The sequence below is a fragment of the Haplochromis burtoni genome, unplaced genomic scaffold (genome assembly GCF_018398535.1).
Source record: "Haplochromis burtoni strain Fernald_Lab_line unplaced genomic scaffold, NCSU_Asbu1 Contig_4, whole genome shotgun sequence".
Lineage (NCBI taxonomy): Eukaryota > Metazoa > Chordata > Actinopteri > Cichliformes > Cichlidae > Haplochromis > Haplochromis burtoni.
In genome coordinates this window covers 2,194,067-2,218,171 of record NW_024582365.1, presented here as the reverse complement: position 1 = coordinate 2,218,171, position 24,105 = coordinate 2,194,067, and the positions used below count along the sequence as shown (strand labels likewise).

The following is a 24,105-nucleotide window of genomic DNA, read 5'->3' as shown; positions in this document are numbered from 1 at the left end:
GCAGCAGCGGCACCGGCTGAGTCTTCAGGCTGCACCTTGATTTGAGAATTGCACATCACAGCCACTGGCCTTGCTAAGCTTCGGTAATTATTGGCCACACATGCCATCTTCCCACCAACTCTATTTCTACCCCACTCCATAGACTGACCTGACATAATGGGTGAAGGGGAGAGGGGCTGCATGTAGAGAGATAGGGATAGTCATGGGTCATGGGTGGATTGCATGGTGTTGATGTGTGCTTTAAAAGCCAAAAAGTGTTTGACAGAGCTGGAGAAAGAAGTGATAACACGTTCTGCAAATCATCCATACTGTCAATCTCAGAATGTTCTATATGGATCATCCCCTTATGTGTTAAAGCATGTCAGTGCCCTTGTCTATTTGCTTGCACCCACAGTACACCCACAGTACACATTGTGTGTGTGTGTGTGTGTGTGTGTGTGTGTGTGTGTGTGTGTGTGTGTGTGTGTGTGTGTGTGTCTGTGCCTAATTGAGAGGTAAGCAAAAAAGTTGCCTTTAAAGTTTCCAATAAATATCCTGCCAGTAATGTCAAACACCTGCCCGTAAAGCCCAGAGGAATGCTAAATGAAACCAAGTTGCAGAGCCTGTCTCCTGTCTGGGGTCTCAAGTCAAGACAGCAGGATTTGTAATGGCTGTAACCAGGATTATTGAGTTCAAGCAGAACAGCCAGGAAGCAAGAAAAAACATAGCATGGTCAGCACCACTGCTTTTCCTCCCTCTAACAGCCAGTACAATGAGTTGTGTGTCCCACTAACAGTAGAGATGGATTCCAGATTATTCCTCAACTTAGTCACCCTCTTGGCATCAAAACATAACAAAACAGCCATAAACTGTTTGTTTTTTTTAAACCACTATTATAAGAGCCAAACGATCCAACCTTCTCAGGGACTGCTGTATAATACTAGTGGACACAAATGTGATTAGACAAGAAGTGATCTTTTTTGTGAAAGTGTGAACCAGATAAAGTGAGACAGATGATTACTGCAACTCAAAACATGACCCACTGACCTCCCCACCCCAGTGTCGCACACCAGTAACCATCTCATGCACACACACATGCAGTCTGAACACATACAAAAATGCACACGCTAATGCACACACATCTACAAATATTCAGTATCATGGAAGGAAGAGGCTCTTGGTGAGAGCATGTGACCCTAGAAGCCAAATGATGCTGTCATTTGGCCTCATCTCTGGTTTTGATTGCCTAAACTCCCGACGCCTTCCTCCCGCTGCACCTGTCGAACGCCAATAGACCCCCTGCCCAGACCTTTTCACCACTGAGAATATATGGCCGTGCTCCTGGGTCCAGCCTGGCTAATTACCACTGGCCTCAAATCGCCCCCAAATGCCACAGTAGGGTAGGGTTTTTAGCTGCTGTTGCCACCCTGAGGCTCAGCACAGCAGTCCTCCCTGTTATTTGGTGCCTCTCTATTCCTCAACGTGTTCCAGATAAGGCTGACCACGCAAAGGCATTTATTTCCAGAGTAACAGGCTGTCCCATTCAAGCCAGAGATTAAGCACTGCTGTCTACACGCAACCATGAATAATGAAGCTATCATTCCAGACAGGCAGGCAAAAGCAGTGTGAGTTATATACACCAGTAATCTCAGATGCTACTGCACACAAGTGCCCAATGTATGAAATAGCAGCACCACTGTGCAGTTCATAAATTATTTTAAAATGCACAAGTGTGGTTAAGATCTATTTTGATTTAGTGTCTTAATCATAAGACTAATACAGCTGAAGCATGAATTATATATATAATGCATATTGTACATTTTTTTAAATGTACAATATGTAGATAACATCTCGCAGTATGAACTTTTACATGGCAGGAGCAGTAAAAGAAATAATAACCAATTTATTACATTTAAATTTGTGTCTGCATAACATAATAAATAATCAGCACTTGTAGATCTGTACAGGTGCACTTTATGGGCTTTATTTTATCAAAACTAAGTTATGAAGCGTAGTAATGTGAGCTTTCTGGTGTTCATTTTTTATTTGTTAGTCTGTTTGTTAGAATGGATTTGGATTTTCCCTGGGAATATTAAATGTTAACATATTAAAGCTTTAAATTGTTACTAACTGAAAGGGAGAATATACAAATAATGAGTTATTTTAATTTTCCCCTACAATTTACTTTTCTCAACTTCCAAGCATATCTTCCCCATCTTCAACTGGAGGGATATAATCCCGGAAATGGTTTCGAAACAACAGTAGGTAGGCTGTACCTGACGCGAGGCTGGATAATAGCAGACACCACGTGACTGCAGTACTTGCAGTCTGGACGCACGGCAGGGTCTGTCAGAGCCTCCCTGGTGAGGACGACATACACACACACGCAGGACGGATAAAAATAGACGCCATTTATGTGTTGAGAAGCCGCTTGAAAAGCTATGTGCTACGCGTCCAACTTGTTAAACTTAATATGTGCCGTTTGTTTTTATTACTTTTAACGCTGTCAGTCATGTTTTTTTTTAACAATCTCCACAGTTTAGTGTATCAAAATGTGCAAAAGCGCACCGAAAGCCTCGCACGGATTTCACTGCTCTCCTCCACTTGAATTCATAACAGAGGTTTTTTTTTTTCCTCTTCTATCGCGGTACACATCTCAACCCTCCTCTCAAAGGAGCGACACCGACAAAATCCCTTAATTCAACACACAGTGAAGACTTATCGCCCGTTATGCGCTGCGTCACCGGCTTTAGACAGGGGCAAAGTATGGCACCATATCTGAACTTGCATGAATGAAAGTGACGGCATAAAGCACTCAGTCAGCAGGCGACTCACTCAGCCTCCGGTGTCTGTCTCGCCTGTGTGGCGCTCTCCTGCATCCCTCAGTGAGCATCACTCTCTGTGGAGCCGGTGCGAGGCATCCTCCCTTACAAACACCGGTCCTGGACATCCTAGACAGCCCGTCCTGCGACATATTTTTACTTTGGACCCGTTGATGTCACTTCCTGCTTGGGCAAATGCCTGTGCAAATAAACCCAGGGATGTGAAGGGGTGCTCGGGGAGCCATTTTTTGAGGTCACGCAGCAGACAAGTTCACAAGGTCAGGCAGTAGCGACATGTCCCAAAGCCGACAACAAGCTCGTTACAATTTAAAATGACAACTATCATCCCATCTGGCTCATTCGAACTGTGCCCTATAGTTTTACATAACCAGCCACATCCACATCATCCTACCCCCCTGCGATACGCCGGCAAGGTTCATTTCCTGGTACGCTGTGCGCATTTACGGCCACGATTATGCAATGAAGGCGGCATCATCACTCTTTCACAAATGCTATACAACGCAGCTGGTAAGAAAATGTTTCAGGATATACAGGACTGCGAAAGCTACAGTATTGCACCAATTTGTGGGACACCTGTTGATAAAATAATATCATCCAATTGAAAAAGCAAAGCTCAGACAGCTAAATACAGTTTTACCTTTTTTAGTTTGTCTTAAAAGGAGGTAGCTGACAAACTACGACTTTTGTTACACATTTTTATATTTAATATTTAAATCCAGCAATCCTTTAAGACAGCTTGGAAGAAGAATAATGAGGTTGCACAATTTAATATAAGTACCTATACTGGTCTGTGATTAGTCGATGTGATGTGGCAGAAACTGGTCTTCGTTCTTTCCACACCCAGGTCTCTTTTCTTTACCTTTGAACCTAGGCCTGGCAGCCCATTTCTGATCTACACAGGGTCTCCTTTTACCCCAATCCCCTTGTAGGCCCCAGTGATAGACGGGCATCAATGTGCCAATACTTCACTGTATTTCAATATCCTGCTCAGGAAAAGGAATTCAAGGGGTTGAGCGAAGTTCAGAGTAACAGCGTGGTGCCTAAAGCTCACAACCTGTCCCCAGCCTCGTGCCGAGAACCTGAGATCCAAACATTCAGCTGAGAAAATTCTTGAGACCAGGTCCTGTATGTGTCAACAAAACAGCCCCTGCTGCCACCATCCAGACTGAGAGACGGGAGCAAAGACGAGCAAACGACAGCAGATCCAACAGCCTGTGAGTGAAACTTTCCAGAACCAAAATCATTATTTATTTTACTCAACAACAAGTAGTCTGTCTGGATGTTTACACCAGTGTCTATCTCAGAACCTGAACCCTCAGGCAAGTATTTGTTAAACATGAGGTTTTACTGTCTCAGTCACAACTACAGCTTAACTCCATATCTCTTTTCTAACTTTGGCCCGACAAAAAGTCCTGGCACACTCCAACTCCTTTATAAAATCCTAAAAAATTGAATGTTCTTTTAAATTTTAATCCATTTTTCTATAGGCTACTGTACCAATATTCTGGAAAAAATACATATTGATGTATAACAAATACTGGAATAATGAAGATGTGTTTGACTTTGTTGTTTGGATTTGTTATATTTATATACCATGGCAATTCAAACAAACAGGATTACGTACATTTTATCAATGTGGTGAGTAAGGTGGGCACATATCCAGTATGTGTAGGACTGTGTGAATGCACTGAGCCTGTGCCCAAATATAAATGCATGTGTTTAGTGTAGTATTTTGCGATAGGATGACGTGCTCATGTGGTTCTGTTGTCTGTGTGCGATTGGTTGGATCAGTCAGAGGACTGTGGCAGGCACGAAAGAGGCAGCGAAGCAGGCAGTGCGACCTAGTGGTGGAAGAGGGGTGTGTGGTGGAAGAGGGGTGTGCACTATGAATCACACCGATACACTAAAAAATATGCACATTATTTATCTTGTTAATAAATCCACACGAGCGTGCTAACACATACAGTCAACCCAACATGCCTTTGTTAATTCACTGTATAGCAATTTATCTCCTTGAAACACATGCTGTTAAACTCTAACCCATGTATTTGATCTAATGTCCCAAATACCTAATGTAGTGTTCCAAGTTTTAAAATAACATAATTCCCCACCAACCACCCACATATGTAACGTAACGCTCTCTAACCAGGTTTGTACCAGTGTTTTCTATCAGCCCATGCTTCCCTTCTATCCCCTCCACCTTACACCCCCTGCTTTTACTTCCGTTCTCCCATTGCTAAATCTGCTCTTGAACCAAATGGCACGAGTGGTAACTTCAAAGCCAGAACTACCTACATCCCCTTTCCCTGCTATGGAATATTTGAAAATGAAAAAAAAAAAATAGACCATCTGGCATAGTAGTGGTGTCTGACTTTTCCCATATCAACCAAGTGACACTTAACCAGGCTGTGTTTTGAGATGATCGGCCTAGGATCGCAATTTAACACGTCCCCACCCCCCAAATCCACAAAAGCATTAAAGATTACCCACTATCCAGATGTGTTTTAGTAGAGATTGAGGGGACAGAAGGAGGAGCTTTAAAAAAGAGGGGGTTATGTAGACATGGGTGGGTGGAGTTAGTAACCAATTCTGGAAAAAAAGAGGAATACAGCATAGACAAGTGAAGTCCCAAAAAGCAGGGTTTAGCAGGGGCCTAGTTCTACTGGAGCTGCGGCCCATTTTGCCTTGAAGGGGATTAATAATGAATTAAAGCACTCCCACCCCCCTTCTAAAAAGATATTCATGCATGTTAATGCATCCATTATTTATAGTGCGCATAGAGGCTGGCTAGTGGTGGCCACATGCAAGTGGGAGGGATGTAAAGATGAAATGAGGAGGTGGGGGTCTCTTCCCCCTGAATGAAGCACTGAGGCTCTGGAAGCAACATCCAGCCATTGTGGCTGGGCTGGGGCTGGGTGGAGATGGCATGGGGAGTGGATATGGAAAAGTAGGAGGAGGTGGGGGATGTGGGGGCCTTGCTGCCAGACAGGCAGCTCGTGCATGGGGCCGCCAAGTGTTGTGGGGGAAGGGGTGGATTAAACAAATAAATACATGATAAGGAATAATCATGCCAGGGAGGCAGGGCGTGATAGACAAAGAGGCTAAGAGGGGCAAAGCGGGGGTGTTAGTTCAGTCAGACAGGATTTGTTGTCTGGACTGACCCATTCTTTATCACAAACCTACGTGAGATAACTTTTTTAGATGCTCTTTTAATTGGACTGTTTCATTCGATGACTCATACCAATTATGCTTTCGCCAAGGAGCTAACAAAGTCTGTTTGATCTGAAATAAACTACATAGATCTGAGTAACTCAGAAATTTGGTGTCATGTCCAGTGCATAACATTAGGTATGACTGGTTGATAATTCAATAAAGCATTACAGAAGTTGACACGGCCAAAGCAAAGATGAGAAATAGACATGTAAAATAGAGGAAAAGGCAAGAAGATGTGAACGTGAGAGATCGAGGAAGAAAGATGAGTAAGAAGAGGCTAAACTTTTTTTACGTAGCGAAGCAGTGCAGAAAGGAGCAGGGCAAGGAGGATGATAAGATAAGGCAAAAGCACGAGTCAGATGAGCTTTCTACCCTGCTGATCCCCATATTAGCATAGATACAGAGTCATAAGCATGGCAGGGAGCTTTTGCTGTGGAGGTGACATCAGGGCCATGACACCCAAACTCATCTCCATAGATATCACTGGGGCCATGCAGGTTAATCAAACATAAGGCTTATCTAGGCGTCTGTAGTGCATGAAAATCTGCCAACGAGCTGCCACCTTAAATTTCAGTAATCCTTGTAAGTAACTAATTCTTAATACTGTTTCGCTTGTCGACAAAATGAAGATATGAAGCACGGCTTAGAAAATTTGCCCTTTCTGTGTGTTTGTTTTGGGAAAATGTTTGCTTCCAGAAACTACTTCTTCTAGAGAAAAAAAATACTTAGAGATCACTGTTCATGCCATTTCTACGTGTATGCAAACACCAAACTGCTCTGGGAATATGGTGACATGTAGGCTAAGAGGTCATCAGTGTGGCTTGGCAACACCTGTTTCAACGGGATTTTCCTCTCGTTTCGAAAAGCTGGCCTGGTGTTACACGCTTGGCACGTGAGTGGCACAAATCCTCCACTACAATGGAGTATTAAATAGTTATGCCATCATAATGGATAAAAATATTGTTGCATGAACTGTATGATTCAGGAACAAAGCAGGTAACAGTGAGACATTCATTAATGGCAGACATGCCACATGTTTCTCAACAAGTAGCACCAGAGGCAAGACCTCCCAGAAGGGACAATCTGCATTGTGCAAACATTGCAACCTTTGTTCCCCCAACAAACACAAGGTGAGGCACTAAAGTGTTTTTAATACGAAAACCTCAACCACACACAGGAAAATCCATAAACATTGGAATGATGTCAAAACAACATTGTGGGGTTTGACGGTTTTAATTTTCCACTGCTCAAAGTAAAAATGGCTCCTGCAACATTTCCTGCACCCCGGTGATTTTTATGACAAATACAACAGCAGCTTAATTATACATGCGACCACCACCATAAAAGCAGAACCATTAACTACCATCTTGTTAACACAGAGGACCTGCCTTGAAAGTGCTAGAGTCGCATTTTGAAATCTTTTCACTCAGCGCCTGTCTGCAATGTCAGATTTTCACTATTTAGCAAAAACAGAAAGAACGTGGCAGTACATGCAAGCCCTACACACGAGACATCTGCTTTAATTGAACTAGACATTAAAAATAATTGTGACGACCTGTTCTTGATGTGTTGGCTAAAATATATTAAAGGAAACATGTCCAAGTCAGTCAAGTAACATCTAGGCACAGATATTTTCACTGACTTTAAGTTGCAGTGTGCAGCTGCGTTGATGTAGGAAGAAACCTGGCTTCTGATGTTCCTGACCCAGCTCAGTGTGTCCACGGAGAAAGCTTTGCAGTCTCCAAATAAGAGTGAACTTCCAACCTTTTCCTGAAGAGGCTTTGGTTAAGTTTCAAAGGCTTCCTGGTTTTACTTTACTAGCCAAACATACCCCAGCTGTACACAAAGTGGTCACTCTCAGTGAGACCCTATGGAGGCAGAGGGAGATCAGACACCCCTTGACGTAACCAAACATCTCTGTTAAAAGCAATGTGAACAGAGGGTTTGCCATTGATGTTATTGCTTGCTTAAACGGGTCAGTCTTCACTCATGGCAAGTGTGACATTACAGACGGTAATATCATACTTGTGAGCAATGCTTCAAGCCTACAGGTCCCAACAAAGAGAATTCGTTGTTTGTCGCTGTCATGAAATAGATCAGCCATCTTAATATTTCATACTCTGCCTATCCTTAAGATGTCCATATGGACTTCATAGAATATGTCAGTCTCTTGAGTGATAGAATGGAAAACCTACAAAGCACATCTCTGAAGGCAATCCCATCAAGCAGCATTCACTTCGAGATGTATAGCCCTGTGTTAGGCAAATGAGCTGAGAAATGGTGAGCTACTGAATCCATTATTTCTCATTCTGTATGTATTGTCTTAAAGCCTGCCTAATGTCCCCAAAATGCCTTTAAAGACATGTTAAGAGAAAAGAGCTCTCTGCCTTGGAATGAGGTAACTTAATTATCATAGCAACTGCCAGTACTCTTTAACATGTCAATGGTACTTGGCTTGCATGCATAATTTTGCTGTGTTATTGTGGTGGCCTCTGTGTTGCTCACTGACAAAAAACCCAAACCACAGGCACGGGGGCCTATTGTCATGGATGCATCCATCTGGATCAAGGCCATTAGAGGATATTTGCACTTCCTCTGTGGATCCTGGCTCTTTTTGACATGCAGCAGAAGGACCAGGCTTCACCCACCAGTGCAGGGCCAATTGAGGTGTAGATTGACCAGAGGGACAGTGAAGAAGGGCAGCCAGCAGGGCAGCACTCCTGTCAAGCTCAGTGATGGACACCCACATGGCAGCTGGTAGTTGGCCTGGGGTTTCTGAGGTCCTATAGCAACTGATGGGACATGACGAGGCAGGCTTCCTGGTTTCATTCCTTTGTCCCTTGGGATGTTGGAATGTGTATCAGAATGTCAGAGGATCTTGGCTTCAGCACACTTTTGGTGTCAGCTGCCTACCAATGCCCCACACTTACCCTGACATGTATTAACAAGTAATTCAGGTAGCTGTTTCATACAAAAATACAATGCCTTTTAAAAATAATGGTAACTTTCTCTGTTTTTCTTCAACCCAATTACATGAATAAAACATTAGCATATATAGCCTATGAATACTGCAAACACTGCTTGAATTGAAATAACGGACCAAGTGATCTGAACCAAAAAGTGCATAAATTGGGCCCTTTGAAGTGATAGAAATATGCTGATCTAGATCTATTGTGGTTAACACCACAACATTCACAAAGGCCTTTGAATGCTTCGTTATACGTGTATATGCAGAGTGTGTATGCGTGTACTCGTATGCCCAGGTGGGAGAGAAGGCTAATGGTAGATGCAAAGATCACTATACACATCTGGAAAAACAGCTCTCAGAGATATATCAAATAGAACCAATTCATCTCCAACATATAAACACGTTAGCTGTCAATCTACATCTCCCCACATGTAACTTATATGCTTGTTGCGACATACGTAGCCTCTGAGCTGTGTTGGAATGCTGACAGCCCACAGATATGAATCTTGATTTGATTAAAAGGTAAGAGTTGGGGTCTAAATGCTGGAACCAATATCAGTTCGGGCGGGTGGGCAAGGTAACTGTTGCAAAGGAGGTGAGGTGGAGAGGAAGGGGGAAAGTGTGATTGTTGGGGGGGTTACCTGTGGCCTTGGCTCCAACTGGGAGTAATTTGGAACAGACTGCTCCCAGTGTGTTCATTAGGTTGTGATTGGGCTGAACGCAGGTGGGGAGGGCTGCCCAGCCTGACGCTGAATAGTCTTGATTGTGCCCAGCATAAAACGCCATCTGTTTCAATGAGGCAATGAAGGAGAGAAAGAGAGAGAGAGAGAGATTGAAGCAAGACGAAGGAGGAGGGAGCTACCGGTGAAAAGTCGTGTTTTGTGATGTCTCGAAAATTTTGTGTACTAACAACGGGACAAAAACATATAGAATAAAAATATAAAGCTGCACTGTCCATTGTTTTGTCTTAAATCGAACACAGAAATGACTTTCCATGTACAAAAATATAATTCAGTCCATAATGTAAATTAATGGGTGGGCACAAGAAAATATTTACACGTGACCAAACTTTGTGCAAAAAATGCAAAGTGGTCAAATGTAACCAGTCCATTTTGAGTCTGAATGGCAGGCCTCATTTTCACCAGGCTATGAGCGGATGGCTGATGAGACAAGGGGATTGGAGATAGGGCCGCAGTTTATTTATGGGCCGCCTGCTTCAAAGCCAGAATGTTTTTGGTTAATCCCATGCTCATACCAAAAGCAGACATACAAATGTTAATCTGGGAGTTTACATGCAAATTTGGGCTGTCTACTTTGCTGTAGACACAACATTACCCAAAATCACATTCCTCGGTCTCATGTAAGAAGGAGGTAAAAACACCGACAAAATATCTTTTTACTCAGACAGCCTCGCTTTCGGTTGCTTATTTTTTTTTCTCTCGTTGCAAGGCCTTGGAAAGAAAAAAAGAAGAGAGCAGAAGAGAAGAAGGCCACTCTTTGCTGCTCGACTTTTGAAGCGTCTTTATCGGGCTTGGCAGCGTAGTCTTGCGTGTCCAAGCCTCGTCGTGCTTTTCATCCTTTGTGCTGTCCAAGGTGTGTCCAATGCACTGTTGCTTTGTGTGGAGAGGGAGACGACACATCACATTCTGTCTTCTGTCCCAAGCTGGGGGATGGGGAGATTGTGGGGTGGGGTGTACAACAGAGGGGGCACAAAAAGCAAACTTATAGAAGGCCGGAGCGCTTCAAAGCCGCGATGCACAAAGGCTTATAAAGCGTTACTTCATGCAGAGTTGTGCCAGATGTAATTGCGGGGTTCCTGGAGATAAAGAATCACATGCAATTCTTAGCCCCACCCCTGATTCTTATGAAAGAGCTGTGGCTAAGAAGCTTCAGCTGCACGAACAGAAAAGTTTGTTTCGCTTTGGTGCACAATAAATAATTAACAGTTATTTTATAGGTTTCAGGATGAATTTGCTGTCTTGAAAACAGTAACAGTGCACATCAAGCTTTACAGATGCAGGAAGATGGGCTGAGCCCATTATAAATAGGGAGGGGTGAAAACTGCACTGAGTGACAAGTGAGGTCCCTCCCCTTTTTCACTCTGCCCTCATCTTCGTAGTATAGGCTCTTTCAAGTCTGCCTGACTCCTTTCTACAGAAAATTATGTTGATTCATTGTTAATAAGCCCAGAGGTTGCCAGTGTGAGCACAGTGCGTGGCAAATATAGGTAGACTGTAGTTTTCCAGATCAACCTGACTAGTCCTCATCTGTTTCCTGCGGCCTCCTGCTGAGATGGGACTGGTGTCGAGTGTGCATTGTTAAATATGTTCCCGGGCAAAAATGCTGCCACTGTCAGGTACATTTGCACAGGCTGCTCCTTATGTGTGTGTGTGTGCGCGCGTGCGCTCACGCACGACAATGCAGGTGGGTATGTGCATGTGTGATGCTGACAGTGAACAGTGATGGGTGTGGAGGAAAGGGTGGTGCAGTCACTTTAGACTTGAGATGCCATTCCCACAGGAGGGACACGCCCCGGTGTTTTCCAAGACAGAGACGAAGGCAAACATGAAGCAGATCCATCTTTGCATCTTAAAGGTTTCACAAATACTTCTATAGCCAGAGAACAGTAACTTTTTGTTATCTCTTCATGTGGGAAGTCTAAAGGCCTCCTGCTAGGAATGTAGAAACTATGGTGTGTGTATCCACAAGGTCAAGGCTTAGATGTCATGCACAAACAAATTTTAAATTTAACAGCTACAATTAAATCAAGTAGTGTCTCATCAAGGTGACATGGTGTGACGACAATAATAGCATGTAAATGTACCTAACCTAACTAGTAAAATGAGTTAGCTCAGGGATCGGTGTCTTTGACAGCCTTCTTTCGTCACGTTATGGATCAGAGCTCAAGTTTACTTTATATCTTACCGTAAAAAGGGCCAGTGCAGGTTCTATACCAGCCCAATTACAATGGCTGTTCACGATAGAAAGAAATCTTGCCCATGATTAGTGTGGAAATAAGGTATCTTATGAATAACCAAGTGATATTAAATGCCTCCTAGAAGAGCAAGGGCATTAAAACCCGATGCAATACTCCTTTGCATATCAATAAACTGACATTAGTATTTAAAAAAAATGTTAAAGTGCTGGACTAAAAGAACAAACATTTTTCAAAGCCAGCATAAATTAAATACAGGGCATCGTCTTCAAGTTTTAAAAAGTGTCAACAATCTGTATAGTAAATAAACAGTTGCAGGCAAACAAAGGCAAATGCTGCATGCAAATGCTAAAATTTGCAGCACTCTTTTTGTGACTCATCACTAAAATACGTGTCCAAACTTTTGGATTAGCTAGAAGCTAACCTGTAACTCTTCACATGTAGGCACCATTCTCAGGTCATAGAACAAAGCACAAGGGTCAGCAAGGAGATGTCAAAGATCATGGTAACCCAAGGGTACCTTGAGTCTCATCCCAAAACCTCTAGCATTTTTCAAAGCCCTCCTGCAGCCCAGGCCCTCATCAGCGCGTGCCCCCAATGGCCTTGTGCACATATGCACTACCTCTCTGGTGGGTGAAGGGGGGGCCTGAGTGCATCACCTGCAGCCCCCATTACGTGACGGAACAGGCTTGGCCTACTCAAAACAAGCCTGAGACCCAGTAGGGGGGGGTGGTAATGATGCAGGGGGCACTAACAGGTACAGGGAGCAGATTTTATTTTCTCCATATTTCACAAAAGCCTTTCTCAAATTCTTGTTGGGCTCACAGACTATATAGACAAGGTTTCACCCCGTGAGATATAATTACTCATGACCCACATGGCTCTGTGAGAGTGGTATATATACGTTTAAGTTTGCACTGAGGTATAGAGTGAGCGTCCCTATTTAATTTTTAACTACAGACAGACAGCAACATAGAATAAAGCAAATATTTTACCATCACCTGCTTAGAAAAAACAAGGACAACGAAGGACAATCATTTAAACGAGGGCAATAGTACTTGCACTAATCTTGGATTCATTTGTGAACACGTGAAAGTGTTCATTGGGTCTTGATCAAGAGATGTGGTTAAAACCACTGATGCAGCAAATCTAGACACCCCCCCCCCCATCCCCTTGTCTGCTCAATCAACCATCAATAAAATCTCTCCTCTTCACTACTGCTGACAATTAGAACACGAGCCAATCCCTAACCTACATAGGGAAAGAGGCCCCATAACCCAATCTTACATTAAACCGACTCAGAGAAATGAAGGTGTTCTAGCTCTCAGCAGATTATACTATAGCTGAGATGAAGGGCTGAAAAAGAACGAGTGTAGTTCAGTCAAACTAGCTAAACGGGTGAGAATTAAGATGTTGTAGCGTGGGATGAGGCAGTTATGCATACATAACATGTTGAGGCTGGGACCCCCTACTGGGGAGAGGCACGACAAAGCCTCTCTAACAGCAATACCTCTGGGACAGCTAATGATTAATTAGCTTGTGTCATTAAGTGAGGCAAATGTCACCCGAGCTTCCTGGGGAAGCTGTCACACCATGTGTAGGCTACTCACAAGTTTCCCCCTCAGGTGCCGGTGGAGGGGAGTTGGGGGGTAAGTGTACTGTAACTAGTCAAATCCTGACATCTAGTGGTCAAATATAAAACTTTGCCAATTTCCAACAGCAGTAAGAACTAGATTTAGGCAGAAACTTTTTTTTCTTTAATTTAATTTATTATCAAAATATGTTACAAAAAAAAATATTCCTTTTGCCCAACATTCCCAACAATTACCTACAACAAAAGTGTTATGCAGATTTGACTTTGGGAATGCTCTCTGATCGCTGATCCTTGATCGCTAAATTAGCTGAGATGACCTCTGACCTTTAAGTGTCATTCACCTCACTGGCCATGTCACTGACCTCAAAGTTGAGGAGCTGACCATTTTTCACACCTAAGTTTTAAGGAGGCAAGAGCTGGCACATGGGCGAGGGTCAGAGTGGCGGGCAAGCTTTTAATTGCCAGACCTGGCATCGCAACATTTTAAAAACATCTATCTTATAATTCTATTACAGTTTGCTCAGTCAAAAAAAAACAATGACATAAAATCCTAAGCGATCCCAAACATGAAAGTAAAAAGGAAAATTTTTCTTACCAAACAGCCGAGGACCAAGCCAGGTTTGATGACTTTCCTTGCAGTTTGGAACAAATCTGGACAAACGATCGCCAAAGTAATAGTTCTAATTAGCCAGTGTGCTTCCTTTAATAATATTATTTTCTCCATCAGCTACAGCGGGTTTTCCCAGCACACATGTTCACACTTTACTTCTTTTTCTCCACTGCAGGAGCAGTTATTCTGAGCCTTGGAGGTCAGCACTGAATTCTGGCCTGCTGTAAGACCAGACCAAGATGAAGTGAGAAGGCCCCTCTCTTCAACAGGGAGTGGCAGCGCAACGTGGAAAGGCTTAACACACACACACACACACACACACACACACCTCATGTCTGTTTATTCACATCGGCAAAGCACGTGCAGACACATGTGCGTGTGCGCACACACAAACACACACGCACACAATCTGCCTCACCCTCACATAGACATGCGCATACAAAAGCACACCTGTCAGGGCCTTTCCACTGTGTGAGCAAAAGCAAAGAAGTCCGGCCCCCCCTCCGTCTCTCTGTATGTGGTATCCCATGTCTGTTATATTAAAGCAAATCTATTCAGTTCCCACTTTCTTATCTGAAATAATGGCATGAGCAATTTTCACATTTAAGTAAGCAAGGACACATGCAGTCTCTCTCTCTTCCACTCTCTCACTTAATGAATGGAATCAGATCTGGGCCCCCGTGGCTGCGGTCTAATCTGCCTTTGAAGATTTCTACAATTTACAGAAATAAATAATTACATACCACTGAACAGTTGTTTGGTTTGGGTTTTTTGTTGTTGTTGTTTTGTTTGCTTTTTGTAAATAGGATATATACACCTATCTACTTTTACATTTACTAGTCCACAACTGCGTTCGATTTCTATGTTATTGGCCAGAGCCAAAAAGGGCCCAGGACATTGCCAGGAGCCTCCCAATTGTGCCAGTCAACTGGTGTGTGACGTCCATTTGAAGGAGGAATCTGTCAAATAGAGTGATTGAATTAAAGTGCACTTTGGTCCGGAGTGCTCTCTCTTTGCCACTTTCCACCATAACATGTCTTGTCCTAAAATAATTAGATTGAGGCTTTGGGTAATGGAGTGGCCGGATCCTCAGTGGTCAAAAGAAGGAATGGTGGCGCATTGAATAGAAGCCTCCAATCTTAAAAAACACTTTATTTCTTTACACTTGAGGTTTGTTGTCTTTTGTGACTATTATCCCCATTCACCAATTGCTTTCATGCAGCTGTGCCCCTCTTAAAAAGTCTTTGTGCAGGCACCATGAATACAGGGAATGTGTCCATGGCAGGTAGCCCTTATTGCAAGTTAATCTCTTGAAAGAGCCTCATACAAGTACTTTTAAATTCTCCCCTAGCCACAGAGGGCTCATCATCAATCGAGCACTTCTCCCCTTTGTAGGGTTGATGAGTGTGGTGCGTGGCTGGTGACAATGGCTGCCAAGTGTGGCAAAGTAATCACCTTCTGGGGAAAACACTAGTAATTACTTCTAAACTGTTTGGGCTTCAGAGACAACTGATATTGTGCAATAAAATGAAAAGGTCCCTTTAGAGAGCAGCGCTGTGATGGTCAATCTCAATATGTTTGTCATCTATTTGTTTACAGACATTTTTCTTTTCAGTTTCCTCACTGCAACCGTCCTTTTTATCCTATATGCATTTGTCTTCATGTGGTTTAGTTTATGTGCTGGACAAACACCATAACCACATTCTCCATACATACTCACAAGACACGTTACATTATATAAGTTTATATAAGTTTCTTAGTTTCAGACAATTAAACAAGTCAAATACAGCTTCCATTCCTAAAGAGTATTTTAATTAAGCTCCTACATTCAGCCACACCTGTATTCATCCTTTAGGCTGTTAATAAGAGGCTACAATTATTTCTGAGCCTTTCTAATGAGATAACATCTTTTTGTGGATCCTTATTTAGTGCAGTTATTAGGTGTAATGATGTTTAGCCATAATTTTCCTCAGGGTTTCCTCTGAGGTGAGAATTTACTGATCAATTGTGACTTTATAAGTTACAAGTATGAATTGTTAGTTGTTGCTCTCACAAACTAGATAGAATTAAGTCAAGATTACTATGATTAAGACGCTAAAATGAAATTATTTGAATCTGAAAAAGCAAGAAAGGCGTTCTGACACCAGTTTTCTTTGTAACGTCTTTAATATCAAATATCAAAACTGAGTTTACACTGTATACATTTTTTATGTGCACGGATTAATAATAAATGCAGACAAGAAAATTCCAGAGTGCAAGACTCTCGCAAGACTCCTTCGACTTACCTCTGCTGCACCATAAGCTCATCTTGTCTGCTTGACACAGGTGTGTGGGGTCTGAGGGGAAAGGCAAGCAAAGCTTTCAGTTTTACTAGAATAAGATATGAGTTAGACTTTTAAACTTTTCTAACCAGAAGTAAAAGCAAATGGCTGCCAGCAGAAAAGAAATATGTAAAACCTTGTGTTTTTTTAAATATCGTTCCTTTTTGTGGACATGGAGTGTCCTTTTACTTGGTCCTGCATTACCACTTTGAGCTACTTATAATTTATCTGAGTATTCTACAATCGTGCTACTAGTTAGGGTTTTTTTTATAAACTAAAATTAAATATGTTGAAAATGAAGTAAGAATTAATCAAAGAAAATCTAAACTATGATATTAAAAATGAAAATGTAGCACTGTCATACTGAGCTCTGAAGAGAGCATTTATTCCCTGCTGGGTTAAAATACAACAACAGACACATTTTCATTGCATCACAACGTTCAATAAATAATCTACAGGGAAAAGCAAATTCAGTGTATTCTTGTATATATAGCCTATACATATTTGCATATAGTCTGTAAGCACATGAGTTATAAAAAGCTATAAAAGCTTCATAAGAAAATATGCTAAGGCTGTGCAAATATTCCCTGTTTTGTAGGTCTTATGCTACCAAAACAATAAAATGAAAATATTCAGACTGCCTGAACAATTACCCACACTTTCATATATAAAGCATTATTCTGCACTTCCTGTGTTTCTGGACAGTTTTTGGAATTTTAACTCTTTCTTTAGGCAATTTCTGAGAGAAAAAAATACCTGACTGTTTCACTGTTTTGTCTGTCATTTGAAGCTGAGCAGCTTCCAGGCATGCAGTGAGTGAACAGTTAAGAAAAGGAGAACGAAAGAAAGAGTATCTGCCAGGCTACAGAGGAAAACATGATTCTCCAGCAACAAATTTTGGGAAACTGGACAATGCTTGCTTGCACTGTATCGTGATACTTGCTGATACTTGTTGATAACAAGTGGTTCCTTGGATAGCTGTACTGATAACAATTCAGGGCAGGTAGCTGAATACGATAAAAAAGCTTTAGCTAGCTTGCAGCACACTCTTACCAATGCAATAAAAAAAACTGCACATTTAATACAAAACACCTTTTTAAGGGCTGTCTTCAGCTTGTATTGTTCTTTTCTGCCTCCTACTGGGCAAGCATAAAATTAGGCTAATTAAAAAATTTGCAAGGTGCATTTTGCATATTGGATTGTTTTTAATAATCCACTGTGTTAGGCCTGCAATTAGTGTCTTGATTTATCAGTTAATTGATGCATGTATTAGTGTATTAGGTGATGTATTACTTGATTCTGCAATCCTTTATACAATGCTGCTTATAAATTTGTAATTTAAATTAAATGTACATATTCTGCCATGCCAACAAAGTTTTAGTGCGGTTTTAGGGCTGCTTCATATTGCCTATTCTGTGTCTTGCTTTCTTTCTTTTTTCTTTCCAGTTTTGTTGGGTTTTACTGTAGGTGTTAGTGAGTGACAGTGAATGAGAGGGAAGCAGAATGACAGAGACGCAGACATCACTACTTGAGGCCAGTGTGAGCATTCAGGCTGTATTGCACATCTAATAATCCCACGAGGCAGAGGGCCTGTGGGTCTCCCTTTGAACCATAGTCCATTCAACACAAGAACACCGAAACATCTCCCCACCCCTTTGCGGTCACCAGCATTTCATTTGCAATCTAAATCTAAAACACAGGGTGCTCGAGAGTCACATCAAAGGGCTTTTTGATAGCTAGGATAGAGCAAAGACTTGAAATAAAATGGCTAATTACGAGTGTTGATTAGTGGGCCATGTAAGCTACAGACTAATTGGATTGCACAATGGAGTAGTGCTTTTGTTTTCTGTGCATCTTAATGAAGTCTTTTTTTACCCCTTTACAAAGGCTGAAATGTAGAAGCAATTTTTGTGTTTCCAAAGATAAAAATGGCGGCTTTAACAAACGTGCATATTATTCAAACAGTCATATAAAGAGACTTCATCTCATAGGTTGTGGATAATTTGATCAGAACTGGGTTATCCCACATAATTATTAACACCATATGTGAAAGCTTTGTTGTGTTAAAAGAACCATCAGAAGTTCCATTAAGGCTAAGTAACCCATGTCTTTTCAGTGGAGCTGAGTTTTACTTAAATGTTTAGTCATGTTCGGCTTCATCTGGTCAGAGATTGATTAGCAAAACATGAATGAGTTATAAACATAGTTCTATTAATATTTTATCTTTCAAATACATTATACCAAGTAATCTTTAAAATGTTTATTGCTTCATTTTTTATTATATAAATATTAATAGAAAATAGATCTGGAATAGAAATTTGGCATTAGAAGACCAGACTATTTTACTAATTTCTAGACTTTTTTTCTTCTTTTTTTGAACTGCTTCAGCAGATGAGATAAACCAGTAAACGTGTGTTTTTGTTTTGTTTTTAACTGTCTTAAAGTTCACACTGTATGAACCATAAAGTAAGATGGGTGGGAGAGCTGATCTGAGGTGGTACAGGGAGAAATCTGCATATAAGTCAAGCTATCTAAAGATGAAGATGGAATTATATGAATGAAAGTACCACAATAACCTCCAAGTGATCTGCATTTAAAATGAGACAAAGGAAATACAGGAGCTCTGAATTAAAACTAATGTGTCTCACGTCTGCTTATCCATGCAGACTGGGCCAGCCAATGCTTCAGTTTACTGCAATGTATCCAGCCAGCCAGACATCCATTTTCTTCCACTTGTCCAATTCAGGGTTGCAGGAAGCTGGAGACTATTACAGCTGTCATGGGGCAGAATGTAATATAATCAAAAAGCATAACAAGTAGTGCTTACCATATCAGCACTGTAATTACCAAAAGACGGTACAAAATATGAATCTGAATTACAGTGTGTAGCCTACCTAGTGTGTATTTCACCACAGGCCATAGCTAGAGTGTTAAAATATGGACACCCTTGTAAAGTATAATTCCAAATGCTCTGGAGGAATGCCCGCAGCGGAGGTCCTATTCTGTTATCTCCTCGGACAGGCTATCCTATCATGTGAAGCTCACACAAGCAGCCATCTGATTGAATCACTTGTTACCTAGGAGATCTGAAGGACTGACTGAGACCTTGATAACGTGTAACTACACCATTCATATTTTTCATTAACCAGTTTTTGCAACAGAACAAAGCAACAAATAAACGAGTTCTTCTTGTTTTTTATTTTTATTTGATTTTTTTTTTTTTTCATTTCGGAGGGGGTGCATTTACATCCTGAAGACTTGTTTTGGTTTTTTTTTAACTAGGATAATATTTGCGATTCTACCATGTATTAAAAACTGTTGCACGGGAATGCTGAAACGCATTTGCACCCTCATAACAAAAGAGGGAAAACGGATGGGAGGGGGTCGGTGACAGGCTCCAGCGGGGGGGGGGAGATTTCTGTGCAGGTGTCCTTGTATTTTCTGACACCTCGGAGACAGGACTCGACCGTAAGTAGCCTAAGACTGTTGAGGAAGAATCAAAGCTGATAACATAATAAATGTTTGATCTGCCATGAAATCCGAAAAGAGCAGCAACGGAAAGATATGCTCGTCTGGATGAGAGACCCCCGCTGGGTGAAGACACGCAGCGTATGTTAGCTGAGCCGTGAAAGCTCGCTGCCATTGACTGGAGCTCAGGCTGAAATGGGAGCAAAGCGATGAAGACCGATCGCAGGGGAGTGAGCATCCTCGAGCAAAAATATCGCATCACTGATCATTTCACGTTATTAGACATCAATTCCAGATTAGCAGAACGCGATATTTGCCACTACCCGGACAATTCGCCGTCGATGCAAAGGGTTTGAACGGTGGCATTTATCTCTTTTTTTCCCTTCTGTTTTTCATTCTGCAGATGTGCGCTGCAAGAGGAATATGGCCTGTTCGATGGGTGAAATGTTGAGGGATTAATCACTGATCATGATGAAAAGCAAATCAGTGCTGACCATTTCCAGCTACTCGTGGATGAGTCTTCTGGACTATTTTCACATGTTATGGATGATATGTCACGTTAGATGAAATGTATTTCAGGACAGTGTGCACCTGAAAATCACTGACTAAGACTACCTGCTACAGCAGCTTATTGTTCTCACTCCCTAAAGATCAAAGCACCCCACAGCTGCTTTTCTCTCCTGTTTAGGATGGGACTAACCTGACTTTATGTTAACACTCTGCTGGGCGTCACATGAACAATGTCAAGTTCTCAGCAGCCTGATGTGGGCACAAATGTCACTGATGTTCCTGGGCAGCTTGGTTTCACCAGCTCCAATCAGGACCCGGTCTGGTCCTCCATTGTTAACAGTGTGGTGAAGATGGTGCTCATATCTCTGATTGTCTGCGTGTCTTTGTTTGGGAATGTGATTGTTCTGCTGGTGTTCCAAAGGAAGCCTCAGCTCCTTCATGTGGCCAACCGCTTTGTCCTCAACCTCCTCCTGGCAGACCTACTTCAGACTATATTAGTCATGCCCTTTGCTATTGCAGCTACCATGCCAAGTGTGTGGCCTCTGGATGCTCGGCTGTGCCAGGCCCTGGTGGTGCTCATGCACTTGTTTGCATTTGCAGGGGTTAACACCATTATAGTTGTGTCTGTGGATCGCTACCTGGCAATTATTCACCCTCTTTCTTATCCCACTCGCATGACCCCTCACTTGGGCACCAACCTGATCATCTGCACCTGGGTGCTCAGTTTCCTGCAGAGCACACCTCCTCTCTATGGCTGGGGGACCATAGACTTTGACCAACATCACAATATCTGCTCAGTGGTGTGGTCTTCTAGTCTGTCCTACTCTGCTGTGGTGTCTACCTTTTCTTTCTGGCTTCCTGTGCTCATCATGCTCGGATGTTACTGGATGGTTTTCAGGGCAGCCCGGAGGCAGAACGCTCTTGTACACCCCATACAGACACAGTCCTACTCTCAGCCCTGCCCGCAGGACTTCCAGGCACCTAGCAGCCCACAGCAGCGATGCCAGCCCCAGCAGCCCAGTTCACCGGAGGGACCTTACTCAGCCAGAAGATACCCAGTTCGAGTTAGACACAGGCGCTTTCACTACCACTGCAAGGCAGCCCGTGTGGTTTTCGTGATCATGGCTTCATACATCTTCAGCATGGGTCCTTACACCATTCTGAATACTATATCTATGTTCACCAGAGCAGCTATACCCTCATGGTTATCCTCCCTTGCCCTTGTACTCTTCTTTTTACAGTGCTGCCTACATCCTTATATTTATGGCTACATGCACCGTAGCGTAAGAAAAGAATTTCTGGCTTTACTCTGTGGGTTGTTCTGCAAGCAGGGCCGTCCCAACCAGAGCTCTGCTGTGGAAAGCTGCTTCACTACGACTGAGGGACGCTCCACCGCTCACCCTCACCTGCCCAGCTTGGCTGCTCGAATCGTCCCTCTGCGGACATGGGAAGAGTGCACAACATCGTCCTCTCCCACTTTTGAGAGGAAGTCGAGAGACAGTCGTAAGGAGACCACCTCTACCAGTATCAGCTCTGAGAAGGAACTTACAGTCAACAGCAAACAAAGCACATAAACTGCCATGCATCAGACAGACCATAGTTGCTCTTACTTTAGGACGCTGTCATGCAGCATGTTCATAGTTCTCAGCAGGTCGCTGGAATTACAAACAGAAGTATCATCATTTATCACCAACATATGATATTTTACCACTTTGTTAAAATCTCTGTTAAGTTATTGCTACTGGGAAAAACCTAGGCACAGTAGTTGTTGTGTTAACGTGTAAAAGAACAAATCGTAGGAAAGAGTTATTGTGTTTCATATGTAAATGCATTTTTAAGCGTTACCACATGTGCCACATAAAGACTGTGTGCAGCTGTTAAAGTTTGTGCAATCCATCATTCTTGCAAACATAATAATGCTTGCGAGAGTGAACTCACTACTGTTATTTAAAATGGGCATTTAAATCAGTCTAAATTCAAATGATTCTCAATCTGCACGTGTAAAATAGGAAGTTGCTCTTATGTTCGGACCACTCTAATTATCAGATGTCTCTGATGGCGTGTAAATGTGTCCACACAATTGTCTCCTTTAAACTTTTTGTGTCCTGCTGGAGGTGCAGGATAGCGGACCTTGTCTGCAAGCAAATTTTGCTTGTAATTTTCCAACTCAGGGTATTGCTTGTAGGGAAAAAAAAAGGAATAGATCCCACCTTGAACCTCGGGTGGGAGAATATGTGTTAAAGTCCCTATCACAGTAACTGCTCTTAGTCGCAAAGCGCCTTTTGAAAAAACAATTAGAAAAGTGATTTATTGTGCCTGTCAGTGAGAGCTTACAAGTGTTGGTGATTCCCTTTCTCTCATGGGATGGCCACACATTCACGTTTGTCTTAGTCCTTTGTTTCTTTTATCTACAGCGTAACTGATGTGGAAATTTTCCTTTTATTTCATACCACTTAATATTTGGACTTGGTGTTTGATGCCTTTCAAATGTTGGCGTGGGGAAAGGGGCGAGTATTTTTGTGTGATAAAAACATGCATGTTGCAAGATCTTTAACAGATTTCTTATATTCCATTGAGCACTTGTAGACTTGTGATGATACCTCATGATAAAGTATTTCTAAAGGAAAAGAAACTGTGTGCCTAAAGCCACGGATGCTTGCCACGACTCCTCTCAGAGAAAGGTAAATCATTAAGTTAGAAGTTTGCTATGATCCATCACCATATTATGTGCATTTATTTAAGTGTCTAGTGCCAAGTTTCTAGGTACCTTCTCAGAAAATGAAAAGAAAAAAAAGATTTGGCACAATGTGCTCCTGGTGTACTCTTATCACTAGACTGTCGTAGTTTCTGAGATCTGTAATGTACTTCACCTTGAACTATTTAACAGGTTACTGAGGAAATTCAAACTACAGTATTAAAAGTTGACAATCAAACTTGGGTAACGAGTTTGTTAGAGGCTCTGTAAAGGACAGTGTGTGTTTAAGTATACTAAAATATAAGATAAAATGTTTAATAGCCTTTGAAAAGTGCATATTTTTGTGATTTCTATTGTGCTTTTGTAATATTTTCGTTTTCATTATTTAACATCAAACATTGTCTGTTGTTTAATAAAAGTACATTATATGTAATGCGTACAAAAGCATGACTTTACATACAACATACCAAAAAATGCTTGAGTATCAGGCTGGCTTTAGGTTTGAGAAGGATCTTAAAAAGCATATTGAGCTATTTGCATTCCTTCCTGGATCTCTTTATAATCTGCTGACTTTTGAGTGGGTTAATAACAGAATTTAAGACTAAATCTACAAACCTTGTTGGACTTAAGAAGTGTTCAATTTTTAAACCCTTACTTAAGTACATGTTTCACAATTTGAGGTTATATGTTTTGCACAATATTTTGTTTTAAAATAAGAAATTTATGATTTGATTTTTTTTTATAAAATATTCAATCACTATCTGTGACTGAGGAGCTAGGGCAGGGCTAAGAGTAGCACATTGCACTGCATCAATAATTATCTCTTTTACAGCGTTTCCCCCAAGCACATTATTTTGCCTTTTGATTTTGCTCCAGCCAAGAAAACGAATCAGCTGAACGATAAATATTACTAGACTTATATCAATACACAAATAGTAAGAAACACTGTTTGTGGTAGGAATTGTTTTA

The 24,105-nt window shown here is 41.8% G+C and overlaps 1 protein-coding gene and 1 long non-coding RNA gene across 3 annotated transcripts in view; one reads left to right on the top strand and one right to left on the bottom strand.

The window, feature by feature from the left end:
- The window catches only part of LOC102313296, an 80,887-nt gene extending 66,475 nt beyond the window's left edge, over positions 1-14,412 (bottom strand). The window contains exons 1-2 of one of the 2 annotated variants that reach the window (XR_006054422.1): positions 14,128-14,412; positions 9,645-9,789 (exon numbers count right to left, since the gene is read on the bottom strand). This is a non-coding gene — a long non-coding RNA (uncharacterized LOC102313296). Of the gene's footprint in view, positions 1-2,814; positions 3,282-9,644; positions 9,790-14,127 lie in introns of those variants that run through there. The other variant, XR_001336377.2, reaches the window with a different exon arrangement.
- Positions 14,413-19,853: 5,441 nt separating this feature from the next.
- gpr101 (G protein-coupled receptor 101) lies at positions 19,854-24,039 on the top strand. Its single transcript, XM_042220931.1, has one exon. The coding sequence runs from the start codon at positions 20,672-20,674 to the stop codon at positions 22,013-22,015; it is 1,344 nt and encodes a 447-aa protein (XP_042076865.1). The 5' UTR covers positions 19,854-20,671; the 3' UTR covers positions 22,016-24,039.
- The last annotated feature ends 66 nt before the right edge of the window (positions 24,040-24,105 follow it).

Coding starts and splice junctions, on each gene's coding strand:
- gpr101 (XM_042220931.1), top strand. CDS start 20,672: ATGTCAAGTTCTCAGCAGCCTGATGTGGGCACAAATGTCACTGATGTT.